Here is a 15,541-nt window from a genome sequence, read left to right on the forward strand (position 1 = left end):
AAATCGGGAATTAACTGTGGATTATGATGCAGAGAGTTCCATTTTTTCCCTTGAACTAATGTAAAATGGCCACTAACAATGGCGGCATTCTTGACACGTTTTCAATGCTATCTCTGTGTCAGGTCACAAACTTTTCAAATGCACTTCGTAAATGGCCAGTGAATCCCGCAATAAGTCTACAACTTATCATTGCAGGTGGATTATTGGTGACAGTGGACTCCATTGTATTCCATGGTATTTTGCCTTTCCTACAGCTTCCTCAACACTATGAAATATGTCTTCTGCAGTAGTGGTTGATTATTTTTGGGAATATGGTATTGACATTTATGAGGTATTTGTCGATTTTAAGCAGGCATGTGACAGCGTAATAGGAGGAAAATTATATGAGGACGACTAATTAAAGAATGGCGGTTAAATCACAGCACAAGTAAAAATAGTCAGTTGACAAATCAGATGCAAGTAAAAAATACATTCAAGTATGGGAATAGGCTGGCCCCAATCCTATTTAATCTGACTCTGGAATATACCATCAAGAAATTAGATGTGTCAATGAATTCAACTGTTTTGTGTAGATCTGTCCAGTTAGTAGGGTATGCCAATGACATCAATATATTGGGAAAAAATATCCAAAAAATTCAGTGGATGGAGTATACGCAGATCTAGAAAATAAAGCTAAGAAGGTGGGACTGAATAAAACAAATACAACTAAAATAGTAGTGGAAACCAGGAATCAGATACATGTTAAAGTACTTCAGTTAAATGGTATAGATATAGAATGACTGGAAAATTTTAAATACCTGGGCTCAATCATAAAGAAACAAAATGATGAACCAGTTGAAATCCAAGAAAGGATATGGACCAAGCCATGGTATTTAATCTGTTACGGAAAGGAGACATTTTTGTCTTTTTTTTTTACAATAAATTTATTAAGAATTCACTTATTTACTTTATGGCTTTTAAGGAACCCAAAGATTCATTGCTGCTCTCACATAAGCAGTCATCGGTCCCTATCCTGTGCAAGATTAATCCAGTCTCTATCATCATATCCCACCTCCCTCAAATCCATTTTAATATCCTCCCATCTACTTCTCGGCCTCCACAAAGGTCTTTTTCCCTCTGGCCTCTCAACTAACACTTTATATGCATTTCTGGATTTGTCCATATGTGCTACATGCCCTACCCATCTCGAACGTCTGGATTTAATGTTCCTAATTATGTCAGGTGAATAATACAATGCGTGCAGTTCTGCATTGTGTAACTTTCTCCATTCTACTGTAACTTCATCCCTCTTAGCCCCAAATGTTAAGAATACACACATTACAATTGTCATTTATACACTACAATAATTTATCCTTTCATAACACTCTTCCAAATTTTGTCCAAATTAACTTACACATCAAAAGCCTAAAGAGGAAGAAAATTTTCCTCTGTTACAGAAGGAATTGGAAAAGGCATGGTTTAAGTAGACGAAGTGATGAAGTCCGTTGTTTGCTTTGTCTGTGGCCAAAGAAAATTTGAAAATTTTATTATGAATAAAAAAAACGCGCACGTGTGCGTGCACACACACACACACACACACACACACACACACTCACACTTACACTCATATTCATATTCACTTAAACTTCAAATACACATTACAGTACTGTCATTTTTGTTTGTATCTTTTAACAATGGAGAACTAAAATCATAATTTACAGTCATGTTACAGAAGGAAAAAATGTCCAGCAGTTTATTGAAGTGTCTGTATTTGGAGATAAGAGTAATCAAAGCATTTACATTGCTAGAATACTTGAATACGTATGAAAGTTCATGTTAAGTTTCCGTAATTATTAACTGGAACATTAAAATGATGACTCACACATTTTGTTCCGACCACTCATCGTTTTGGAAAAATACTTGTTATGTCTGTTTTTGAAATCATAGGAATATCATTCACTGCATTTTAATAGGTCTCCTGTGCTATGTCTGTTCATACACTTTAGTTCCATAACTTTATATTCATCATCTACTTATCAGATTACCAGGAAATAATTGACATTCATACAGTCCTCTCTGTAGATTGAAAACTCAAAAAAGTATCATATCCATGGTTCAAGAATTAAAACAGAAAATCAATATCCCGAATTTAAAAGAAAACTTACAAATTAAACCAACCCTTTAACTCTATTAAATATAGAATATAATCTAAATTTAACAGAAGAAATACTGAAATCAGAAGTAAACACTGAAATAATAAAACAATTGTCTTTAGAGACAATTAATATTAGGTACCCTCCACAAAACTGGCTTCATTTATACAGTGACGGATCCTTGATCTCCAGAGAACAAGGTGCCGGTGCAGGTGTTACGTGCTGTTTCTTTTCACTTTAGAGATCTCTTGGATATGGCACAACAAGTTTTGATGGAGAAATCATTGCAATAAGTGAAAGTCTCAGGAATCTTCTGTGCCACATCAATAAATTTAAGAATGCAGTTATATTGTCAGACTCCAAAGCAGCTATTCTATCAATAGTCTCTAAACACACAACTTCATCTCAGACAGCAGAAATAACTAAAATGCTCTCTCAATTAATATCACTCAATAAAAGAATTGTATTCCAATGGATACCATCCCATTGTGGAATCCTGGGAAACGAGAATGCAGATGCTTTAACAAAGAATTGCAGCACTGCTACTTACAGACCTGTTACTAAATCTACGTATTACTCTGTGAAAAGGTTTATTAAATCTACATACTTAGACTTCAACAAACAAAATTTGATAACACAATCTCAAGGGAAGAAATGGAACTCTCTGCATCATAATCCACAGTTAATTCCCGATTTACCACGAAAATCGTCTGTAGCTGCATTTAGATTGGCAACAGGCCATGATTGTTTGGCCAAACATCTGCATAGAATTGGAATATATCAGTCCCCTAACTGTCCATTGTGCAACTCAAACCAAGAAATGGATTCGGAACACCTCAAAATCTGTGCTTCATTGGCTGACCATGATAATATCTTTGAAAAATATTGGAGTGCAAGAGGTCAAATGACTTTATTGTCAAATGCCTGGCATTAGAAAACAACAACATATTGATCCAGCGCTTCCTGAACATTACATAAATAAGATCTACTTGAAGAAAGAATTTTGTCTGCGAGAGGAAAATTTTTCCAGAACTTAAGGTAACTTAACTTTCTGACATAATTTCTCCAGTGTTCCTGTGAACATTGATAGGCTGTTCAGATTCATATTTATTAAAATCTTAAAGCAATTGTACCACTTCGCCATCACTCTCTTTTATAGAAAAGCAGGAATTTTCCAAAAGTAGCAGCGTGTTACTGTTTTTAGGCATAGTAAAATGATTATTTCGGATTTGAGAGACATGTTACATTTCTCCCAACGTGATTTTCATTTGACTGTTCTTATCTAGTTCTGTGGTACATAAAGAATGTTTACTGATGGAATCAGTTTCATTGCTGCATTAACGCACTTTTTAGTAGTGTTTTCAGTTATTTTCTTCTGTAGCTCTGCTCTTAAGATTACCCTCTTTACTTCACCACCAATGCTATCACGTTGGCCTTTCCCATGTTAGGTGTAAAAATAACTTTTGTCTGCTATGCAGCCATAATTTTGTACATGAAAAAGCAAATCCCCCAAAATCAATTTGGTCTTGAATTGATTTGCAGCTCCATCTGTGAAATAATGTATGTGGATTAAGTTGAAATGTAGTTTATCTTTACAAAAATGGGCTTTGTTGAATATATGAACTGCTTTTCTATTGTGCTGCATTGAGTCTAGTCTGACACAATATAATACCTAGTTCAAGTGGTTTAAATTATTATTATTGTCCCTGTAATATATAACACACATAAATAGTGTTACACTTGTAGAATGCCATTGATCCTGCATGATTTCTAACTGATGGCAGATAACATAATTTTCTGCAAAATAGTTTAAAATTACAATTTCATTTGCTGGTAGATTTTCTTAATATTTTCTTTCCCTCTCCTCCCCTCTTTTGTCTTTTTCCTCAAATGAATAATAAAATTTAGCTTTCTTCTTGATGTGTACGCTCTAATCCTTTGTGCAGTTGATTTTGCCATATTTTAACATAAAAAAGTTAGAAAAACTACCGGTACATTAGATTTACTCATAGAAACAATATGGAAGATAGCTGCAGGCTGAACGAAAAAAGCAGGGGAAAACAAATAAACATAAAAGGTTACCGGTATATTTTATTATGAATTACTAAGTTCTTGCAACCGAAATCATTCTGCAACAAAAAATTTCCTTCTGTAACATAAATTTTGTAAACAAAAACCATGTGAACTAATACTTGTAATATATCATTTATCATCTCTGGTAACTCTTAATTTTAGAAAGAAGGATTAATTTACTCAAACAACCTGAAAAATATCTTGTAAAATGTTATGAAAGGAAATTTAACTTTTAGGGGTTCTCTCTCGCTAATGTGTAATGAAGCATGTGATTTTCTCTTACTACAGAAATATTTGGCCTGTTTAAGAAGTATGCCCACAATAAACAAACATTTCAGTAATGCACATTTGATTTAAAAAGAATTAAAACTGTTTTCCTTTCATAACACTCAAAATCCATATTTTTCATATTTGTCCTTTTATTGCAGATTCAACGTTATTTTATTTTGAAAATTAATGTTAACACAGCAAAATTCAAAGATTTTAGTATCTAAATAAATTAAATTCCTATGAGCATTTAATGATTTTAACATCAGTGGTCATGTCTATCAATATCATGGCTTGACATATACACATGACCAACAATGCATACCGATACTTTTCAATGAATGATGAATGATCTGTTTAGGTCAAGATCATTTCATAGAAGTAACAAAATAAGGAATTACAAAACAATAATCAGACCAGTATTGTGCTATAGATGTGAAGTTGAGGAAATGTTAGACAGCTTCGAGAGGAAGATCTTAAGATGGGTTTATGGCCTGGTTCAGGATCTGAGGGGTTGTAGAATAAGGTATAATACAGAGCTACAACTTATATAAAGATATAAAGACGTTAAAGTTTCCAAATTTATTAAATTAAAACGATTGCAGAGGGCAGAACAATGTTACAAGAATGGAGGAAGAGAGAATCCCGAGGAAAGCCCTGTCTCGACAGATTTATAGTACAAGGAAGTTTGGAAAACCTAGGAAGAGAGGGGAGGATGAAGTCAGACCAGATGCCTTAGACTACTGGGGATATGGGCATGGAAAACAAAGGCCAGAGATAGAAAGTATTATAGATGACGTATACAGGAGGCCAAGGCTCAATGTGGGCTGTGGCGCCATAGCAACAGCAGCAGCTGCAGGAACTTTGATTAATAATAGCATACACACAATATTAATAATATTTTTATTTTATAATGAGTTATAGGAGTTGTTCAAAGTGGTGTCCAAATAGAATCACACATTTTCGATCTTTTTTAAACAAATTGTTACAAAGTTTCATTTCCGTAATTCTTACAATTTCTCTTCTTATAATTGCCTCTAAGTTTGTTTGTAGGGTGGGGGTTATTCCTGTGCACACCGTTTTATAGAGGTTTTTTTAGGGTGTGAAGAACAATTTCATCAAAAGATACTAGGAATGTATGAATGCAGACGGACATCACTTTGAACAGCTCCTATAACACAGGTTAGTACTCATTATGAAATTAAAATATAGTTTTGTGCATGCTTTTATTAACCAGAGTTACGTGTTCTAGTCCAAGAGCCAAGCTGAACACACTAATTATACATTTTGAACGAATGTCAATGTAATTCACTTTTCTCCCACTTGTTGTTTATGTTTTAACGATTGGTTATGTGAATTATTGTTCTTTTACTGTCTGTAATGTTATGTTCTGTGAGCCCTTCCTCTTATCTAGAATAATTTACTGCTTCTATTCTGAATACATACTCAGTGTGCGGAACTACTGTAAAAACACTGACTGACTGTGCATTATTGTTGCCAATATGCAGAATACAACACGTTTGACTTTGCAAACCATGTTTACGTTCACTGTCTCTGCCCACCTACAACTTTGCTGGGTCGTTCACTATCTCTGCTCACCTACAACTTTGCTGGGTACCTACAGGAAGGAATGCTTGCGTTGGACGAGCCTGTTGTAAGGAAACACCAGTTCATGTTATTTTTTATATTTTGAGACTATAAAATTATTTTTCTGATGTAGAAGTGAATTTGCTGAAGTTCATGAAGAATATAAATAAATAAATATATATTTGCCTACTGACTTGTCCGTTGGTAATGTTATTGTTTTCATTGCGTACTCCCCAAAGAAATTCCTTGCTTTCCTGATGAACAAGCCTTTCTGATATTACTTACAAGAATGAGGACGGAGAAAATACTTATAAACTTTGCTAGTTCAAAATTAATATTTTCTCTCACCTCTTGCAAAGTTTAATACATTTTTGTTGGAAGTACACTGAACTGTAACCCCTATCTCATTCTTTTGTCACCTGCAACAAAATAAATCCGATTGTGCTTGCAGAGTCCTGAAGAACGAGGCCTCTTCATCCAAGTCCTGGAGAGCGCTTACAGATTCACCCTTGGCTCCATCGGTGGTGGTATGTTCAGATCATTAGTTTTCTGTGGAGATTGTACAGTTGTCGTGCCACGAGATGATAGAGAAATATTCTAGGCAGAGCTCGGAGGAAACTGTGGCGCATGTGCATACACAATCTATAATATTTCTCTGAAATCTCGTGGTGCAACAACAGTATCAGAACTGTTGATCAACAGATACATTGAGTATTGTTTAATAAATCTCTTCTTTTAAGCCATCATTGAATTTTTATGTAACTGCAAGAAACATATCTTGTATTTTTAGTAATTTTGCTTAGCTCCAATGTCTAAAAAGATTGTTTAAAATCATCGTGATTTAAGTGCAGGATAGAATGATGCATAAGTTATTTTATTTATCTCTTCTGCTCCAATCTTTTGTCGAAAAATTCACATTGACTCTACTATAAGTATTTGGAATAAAACGAATGTTGAATCAAAGTAAATTATGATTACAATTTTTCTGGCTCTTTAGTATCTTACATGTTCATTCATGAATCAGCATTAATGTAAGGATAGGCAAATTTTACAGTCATCTCTACTTTCTCTTCTTCATTTACTTGATCTGATGACGAGATAGTTCTAATTGTTGGAAGTCTTGTTCTTTTATAATCAAAGAAGTAAGGAGTAATGCGAAAGGAAAGCTACTATTTACAAGAAAAATAAACAACTTTTTATGACAGAAATATCCTTGTTACACTTATGACAGCTGTTTTCAGTAATAATACAAGTATAGTTAAATTTTTAATGTAGGCCTACTGGTTCTGATTATGAAATTTTTTCGTCTGCTGAGACTGATTATGAAATGATGATGTGCTCTTTGCTGACAAACATTATGAATTTGATTTCCTCTACTGAAACTGGTTATTTACTTATTTTTTTCTGCTCTTATTAACTATAAACTTACAGTTGGAGCCAGTTATTTTGGCAGGTGACCTCGATGGTATTGCTAGTAGGCAAGCCACTGTTCTGTTTGGACTCTATGAATGAGATGCAATAATGCTGTCCGTCATTGTTTATATGTTCACACCAGTAGCTCGTATCACCATTATTATGAAACACACCACAGTACAGTCCAATTCATAGGAGTGCAATAAATTATTTATTTTTGTTCGTAATAACTTTACATTATGCCTCCAACATTTTCTGAATTAAAAGGAAAAGAAAAACATTGCATAACCAGAACCAAGAAATTATTGCAAATGTTTATTACTTCATTAAACGAGAGGCGAAAAATAGGTATGAATTGTGTCGAATTGTCTTCATTAATAACAAACATTCATGAAGTACAAGAATAAATAATTGCGGAAGCAACAGGAATCGACACATTCGATTTCAAGAGTGATAAATAACCGAAAGAAGAGGCATGTTGAAATAAGAAAATACATAATTCGATGGCCTACGAGATTCGATCAGGATACGACAGGTGTACGATTACCATGGTATAAAAAAATTCAGTCATCAAGCTGGACAACTATCAGACTCAAACTAAACAATACAAGATACGAATCAACGACTTTCTTCGTGACTATTCCTTGTATAAACATATGTTATGCGTGAATTAAATCATTAAATTAAGCTGTCATATTCATTTGTTTCCATTAATACTTTTGGAACATGAGGTGTCTTGCTTGGTTTATCGAATTACCATAGGTTATTAATGGAGAAAAATTCGCTTTGGCATAGCTCAGTGGTTAGAGCTCCCAGTGCTTACAACTGGGAGTCCCGGGTTCGATACCTTGCGCCGGAGTGAATTTTTCTCCATTAACAACCTATGATAATTCGATAAACCAAGCAAGAAACCCCCATGTTCCAAAAGTATTAATGGAAACAAATGAATATGAGAGCTTAATTTAATTATTTAATTCACGCGGTAGCATGTGTTTGCAAGAAATAGTAATCCTTGGAGAATGAGGTGGTCTCTGAGACTCAATTCACAGCACCGTTTCCCTCATAACTTCAACATTTTTCAAGATAATACATTTCGAACCAGGCTAGTCCGCACAATGGAAGTTGGCCAAAAAGGAAAAGTCACCCAAAATAATTCGTCCAAGAATATTAATCCGGAATTATTCGCCCAAAGTGATTACACCTAACGGTTTTCATTTTCACCCTCACTCATGGAAAATTCACCCATTGCGATAAAGTTTCCGTAGTAACATTTGTAACATGATACTACCATCAGACAATCTTTCGGTGAATTGCTGTCTTTAGCATTTGTTCCTGTTGAAGATGTACCAGCGTGTTTTCATACTGTTCTCGAGACCATGCCCAGATGGATGAGAGATTTCATCAAATATTTCAAGGCCACCTACATTGGGATTAGGCTATTGCAAGAAGTCGTCAGCCTGCTGCAGAAGCAGCACTTATGGAACCTGTTCGAAGGAGCTAGATCGAATGAACCACACGCGAATAACAACACAGAAGCATGACACAACTGCTTCCAGAACATTGCTTGTAAGAAACATCCCATTATATACAAACTCATACATTATTTAAGGAAAGAGCAATCCGATGTTGACACAATGATCCAGGAATTGGATCTAGGACGAAGAGTAAAAGAAGCTGAAAAACGAAAATATAAAAGCTTCAATATAAGGCTGCAAAATATTTTGCAAAGATATGATGCATTCAAAGACGAAGGACATGTCATTGAATATTTGCATGCCTGTGGCTCCAACATTCAAATCTGAAGAAATCCACCCAAGATTCGGTTTCTGCAATAAAATAGGCCTACAGTTTTTCAGGAGATACATAAACCATTCAAAACTTCGTTCCACCTAAATTATTGCATTGTCAATGAATAAATTCAAAAAAATTAATATATATGAATTTTCTTTGTTCTAATTTTCTCTTGGGTCAATTTATTTGGGTGCATTCTCTGGTACGTTAATCATCCATGGGTCAAATTTCGTTTGGTGTGAACTAGCACTGAACCAGTACATTTATGACATTTTACATGCGAGTGCATGTCATACTGAGAACAAGCCCTGTCACTGGCATTGTTTTATCATTTTAAACTCTTTTTAATTAATATTTGTTTATGTAAAGCAATACATTTTACAATTATTTGCTGCAAAAGAAAAAAAAAATATTTCTTATTTATATATTGATGCGGTAAGGACAGGATTTCTTAACACACAAATTGTGAATAAAACAGAGAGGAAAGCATTTAAAAATATTCAAAATCGAACAAAATATCGGAGAAACCGATTTTCCCTGCACAAATAGCAACAATTCAAAATTAGAATTACCATTCACAATATATATTGTAGGGATTCAAAAATACTGTTTATTAATCTAGAAGTATTGGTTGATGACTATACTAAATTCAATACAAAATTCATTCAGAATATGTATACATTATATTTTTGGATTTTACTAAATGTATACCGGTACTGTCAAAATGTTACTTTTACATACCCTCTGAAATGCATGTATTAACTGTGTTTTGTCTGCGTTACTCGATGCTTTGTTTTTTTTTTTTTTATATATAATTCATAGTACTGAATCTGCCATATTGAATTCGCGCAAATTTTATTATCTGTAAGTTTCGTCTCGAAGACACTTCTGATATCAAATTTAATTTCTCATCCATGTTGTCCAGTTATTCTGTGATCGCAAAGATCCCTAGATATCAACTTTTGTCGAGATCGGACGAATTGAGATTTTTCACTCCCTTCTACTTTTTCACTATTCCTTGGATGGTATTTAAAAAGTCTAAAAACGTTTAATCAAAATTGTAGAGAGTAACTTTTAATTTAAATTTTAAGTCTCCACGTCAGCTAGTTCAAAATACTTTAATGAAGTTTTAAAACTGTCAACTCCTTTCTCTTTCCTCTCTGCTCCTTTGGAGGATAAAAAAACCCTCAAAAGTTATTTGAAGGGAGTACACAAAGTTGAATTTTTTTACTTTCTTTATACATTTTAGCAACAATGCTGAGAGATGAGATGTACAGTCAAACTCAATTTTATAAAGGAACCTTTGTTTTAAATTTAATGGCTGCATGCCTGTTGGTTCAAAAAATAAATCAGTATATTTTGATCATTACTACCTGCCATTTTCCATCCATTAATGTTCATATTTTGTAAAACTCCGTCTTATCTTTTGACTAAGGAGCAACATAAACCTAATACACAGGGTTTAGGGAGATTTAAGATGATTAGTAAATCAATCTGTTGATTATAGAATAGTTTTTTATATATACAGTATATATAGATTGTCTTTATACTTTATAATAACAAGGAAAGATTATGCTGCGTTAACTGGAATTATCTCGAAAACTGTGTGCTGGAAACTGGTCCCTTTTCATACTCATGCACACATATAGACTACTGCAGTTCTGTAGTTGGTTATACAGTATGTGCATTGTTTTTGGAGGTGGCTGTCTACCCAAATCCACTAGAATAATCGGGAATGTATGTTTACTCTTATGTCTCACCCATTCCAACTACAGTTTGCTTGCGACGAAGATAACAACCGACCTTGCAGCTGTGAGTAACTCATTCTGGACTTCTGATTAACAAAATCCATCTGCCAAAATCGATGGCGTCTACTATAATTTACTATATTGATGTTGAATAAACACGTACTTTCGTTTGATGGTGCTTATTATAATGCTAAACTTACTCTCCTGGTTATAGATTTACTGTCCTTTTCTAATACAACACTTCTTGTTCCATAGCTGTGGGTGCCACTGCAGTGTATCCTATTGACTTGGTGAAGACGAGAATGCAGAACCAAAGAACAGGCTCATTTATTGGTGAGCTAATGTATAGGAACAGTTTTGACTGCTGCAAGAAAGTCATCAGGCATGAAGGCTTCTTTGGACTCTACAGGGGCCTTATACCGCAATTAATAGGTGTAGCACCTGAGAAAGCTATCAAACTAACGGTGAGCAAATTTTAATTCCATTTATTATTACCCTTCTTTTTCCTTATATGAGTATTCGACTATCACTTCTTAGTATTTCTTGTAATATATTTAGAGAAATTAATCAGATGAAACGAAGCTTATTTATCATTGCTACATTTTAAAGTTTTCTTAGATGCACTCTTAACCAAAAATAAACTAGCCTCCATTTTTTATTCTGAGGCTTGTATTCTCAGAGAGTCGAAATTGAAATTTATGGAAGACAAAGACTGCGTTGAAGCAGGATTTCTCGAGACTTTCCCATCTCTCCTGTTTAGAGCAGTGGTATTCAATCTGCGATACATATACCCCCAGGGATACACGGGCTTGTCTCAAGGCGTATGCATCCCACTAACTATGTATGTAAAAATGCTGACATATTTATTTTATTATACTTGTTGATAATTGTTGCCATTTACACATTTTCTTTTACAGTATAAACTCTTGTTTTTCCTTGTTTCTGTAACATTTTACTTGATTCATTATTATTGCGTCAATAACTACTCTATGTATAATAATCATAATATATTTTGCATACAACATCAATCGTAGTTTCTTGTTATTTTTTACATAATTTTAATGAAGTTTGGGAGTACGAAGGTAAAAGAAATGTATTTTGAAGGTATGTTAGCAAAAAAAGATTGAGTGCCACTGGTTTAGAGCACTAACTGTGGATGTGCCCCTCTTTTCCATAACATTTGATATACGAGGCAGTATTGATAAGTTCTTAGAATAACATGGGAAAATTTATTACCGGTATTTCGAAACAAATTTATACTTATTTATTCAACATAATCACTTTCAGCTCTGTGTAATTACCACAACGGTCGTGATAATTCAGTTCTAAGCCTTTAAAAAAATTGTTTGTCTTGGTCTGCAAACCAGTCTTTCACATTACTTATTAGTTATTACTACTTCATTCGATGAAAACTTATTTCCTTATTTTTATTATTTGTTTATTTATTTATTTATTTTTAAGTTTCGGGATTGGGGGGCTCAATCTGACGAATATGGGAGATAGTTAATTCAAAGCCAACTTCTCAATTTTCTGCAACGCAATCAAGGTCTTAGGTGGTGCATGTTTTGCAAGAACAGCACAACTGTAGGAATTATGTCACAAATTTTCTGCATAATTTATTCTCGAAACTCAATTGATAATACACTTCCGTCATACTTTTACCTTTTCAAAGTAGCCTGTCATAAATATTTCGTCTGATGCCAGGACCTTACCTGTCAACTTTGAAAGAAAAATTCATACTGTTTCCATACTGTTTATTTATTTGTTTCTGGATTGTAATGATGAATGCATATTTCATTCAGAGTTACAATATGAGCCAAAAAGTTAAAAGAATACTCTACATAATGATATTAAAGCAACTTGCAAATTGTCACTCTGAGTTGTTCCTGATCATTGTTCAAGTATTTAGGAATATATTTAGCAGATGCTTATCCCTAACCAAATCATGATATATGTTGTAAAAGACATTGTCATAGGAAGTTTTCAAAGTACAGTACCTGATATACGTTTGAGCCCAATTTGCCAATTCTCCAAGATAATGTCATGCACAGCACGAATATTTTCTGGAGTAGTCACAAAAACATATTTTTCAACACAGTGTTCACCTTTGGTCTCTGTTTTTCCTCTCTTACATTCTACAACCCAATATTTTATGGTGACGTACGAAGGACAGTGACCCCTGAATGTATCGGTATCCACATATCTGCATACATTTCCTTGTGAAATAACCCTATCAAAAATAGATACTGTATTATCAACTGATACTCAGTTTGATCAAAATTTAATGTTTTATGTGACATAATTTCTTAAAAAATTCACAATATTGAATCAGCTAAACTTTTCATCACCAAACATGATGTAACTATTCATCATATAACATACTCTTTTCCATGGTAACTGCTTTCGCTGTTGTTTATAACCAGGGAACGGATTTATATGGACTAAAAATATATGAAATATGTAAATATATATGTAGTTATTTTTACCAAAATATGGAATTAAATATGGATTTTTACCAAAATATGGAATTAAATATGGACTTAAAATTATAAAAAAATGACTATGTACGTTAAATATTGGTACATTTTAATCAAACTAAACAAAAAATATAATGGACGTACCTTATCTTCCAATGTAGTTTCAACAAAACACAATTTTTATTGTCTGTTACCATAACAATAGGTTACAAACATTTCTTTCAAGTGCTGAAAAGTGAATCTTCTTCTATTGTCTCTGAGGATAGATTTATACTGACTAAAAGAGCGTTCGACGTCACAAGAAGTAACTGGTACATAATTCAATTTCACAATGTCTGCTGGGGATAAGTCCAAGTTAATCTTCACTGTTGATTCACCACTCATCACAGCAACAACCTTTTGTAGTTCTTCATATCCAGGGTTTTTTGAAAGTACAGTGTCCACCTTAGCTCTTACTGCATCTGCAACTTTACCTCTACCACGATTCAGTTGTTCCACAGTACTATTTATAATTTCAAAACTTTCAGATAGTGAAAGGTGCCTATTTTGGAGACTTTTGAGCGTTTTTATGATGCATGAAAATGTATGCTGAATGTGAGCTAAGTCATTCTTCACACTTATGTCACAGGTAACTGTTTTCGCAGTATCAATTGAGACTGCATCTTCAGAGTCCAATGCAAGGAGAACATTGTTAATAGAGTCTATATGTTCGGCATAATATTCAACTGCTTCTAGCCATGTACCCCATCTAGTTAAAATTGGCTTTGGTGGCAATGGAATTTCAGGGTACATTTCTTTCAACACGTTAACTCTACTGGGAGCTTTGAGAAATACTTTTTTCACTGATGAAATCAACAAATCTACTTTAGGGAAATTGTCTCTGACCACTTCTGCCACACGATGAAATGCATGCGCCACACAAGTAAAATGAGTCAATTTAGGATATACAACAGATAATGCTTGTCCAGCTTTGACCATATAAGGGGCAGCATCGCTAATAAAGAATAACACATTATCGTACATAATACCCTTTGGCCACAGGATACCCATAGCTTCGTTGAACAGTTTAACTATAGTTTTGTTATTGCACTTTTCTAGAACATCACAATGTAAAAGAATTCGTTCAGAATATTGTTCACTTAACAAACCGATAACTACATTACCAACAAGTCTACCTTCTTTGTCGGGAGTCTCATCAATGGAAACCCAAATTGAACTATCTTTAATTTCATCTCTTATCTTCTGTATTGTCTCATCGTAGATGGATGGAGCATACGTCTTCCTAAGTGTTGACTCATCCGGGATTGTATGTTGAGTATATTTTTCAAGGAATTCCCTGAAGACCTTATTCTTTAGTTTGTAGAGAGGAATATCAGCAGAGATGAGAGAACGGCACAGGTCGATGTTAAACTCAGATCTTACATTCGATGTTGTTGGTTGTGTTAAAAACAATTGTCTCTGCTTGGAATTTAGTTGTTTGTTGGCCTGATGTTTACTACTTGTAATGTGTTGTTGCACCAGGAACTTTTGTGTAGATGATACTGCACACTGACACAAATTACAAAATAATATTTTATTGTCAGTTGATAAACCATCTTCTTTAAATTCTGAAATGTAACTTGTTAGTTTTGATTTTAAATTGACTGAATGACGTACTTTTGGCATATTTACCGTCTTTATAGTATGATTTACAAAACTGAACCTATGTGTACTCTGACTGGCATTTAACTGTTGAGCTGCACAACTGAAGTCTGTTAAAAATTTTAAATTAAATTAATACAGTTTTGTAACTTACTTTCCCATTGTTGATAGGACTGCTAATTTTCAAATAACTCTGATGTTAAAGGGATTACTGAACATGTGTTTAAATCTCTATTGTTGAAATGTATTTTTAAAAGTTAATGGAATTTTGTTTTGTTTTATTGTTAAACCTAATATAATATGGACTGTTTTATATGAAATATGGAAAATATATGGAAATTAACGAAAATATGTACTAAACTCTAAAATATGGAAAAATATGGAAAATAAAAGTAGGATTTTTCAACCCTAC

At 33.7% G+C, this 15,541-nt stretch overlaps 1 protein-coding gene across 5 annotated transcripts in view; it reads left to right on the top strand.

Annotated features, from left to right (window-relative positions):
- The window catches only part of aralar1 (calcium-binding mitochondrial carrier protein aralar1), a 512,566-nt gene that overhangs the window by 404,558 nt on the left and 92,467 nt on the right, over nt 1–15,541 (top strand). For all 5 annotated transcript variants that reach the window (XM_069833569.1, XM_069833572.1, XM_069833571.1 and 2 more), the window contains 2 exons: nt 6,511–6,586; nt 11,267–11,475. In XM_069833569.1, coding sequence (XP_069689670.1) covers nt 6,511–6,586; nt 11,267–11,475 — 285 coding nt within the window. The remainder of the gene's footprint in view (nt 1–6,510; nt 6,587–11,266; nt 11,476–15,541) is intronic.

The sequence above is a fragment of the Periplaneta americana genome, chromosome 8 (genome assembly GCF_040183065.1).
Source record: "Periplaneta americana isolate PAMFEO1 chromosome 8, P.americana_PAMFEO1_priV1, whole genome shotgun sequence".
NCBI classification, from domain to species: domain Eukaryota; kingdom Metazoa; phylum Arthropoda; class Insecta; order Blattodea; family Blattidae; genus Periplaneta; species Periplaneta americana.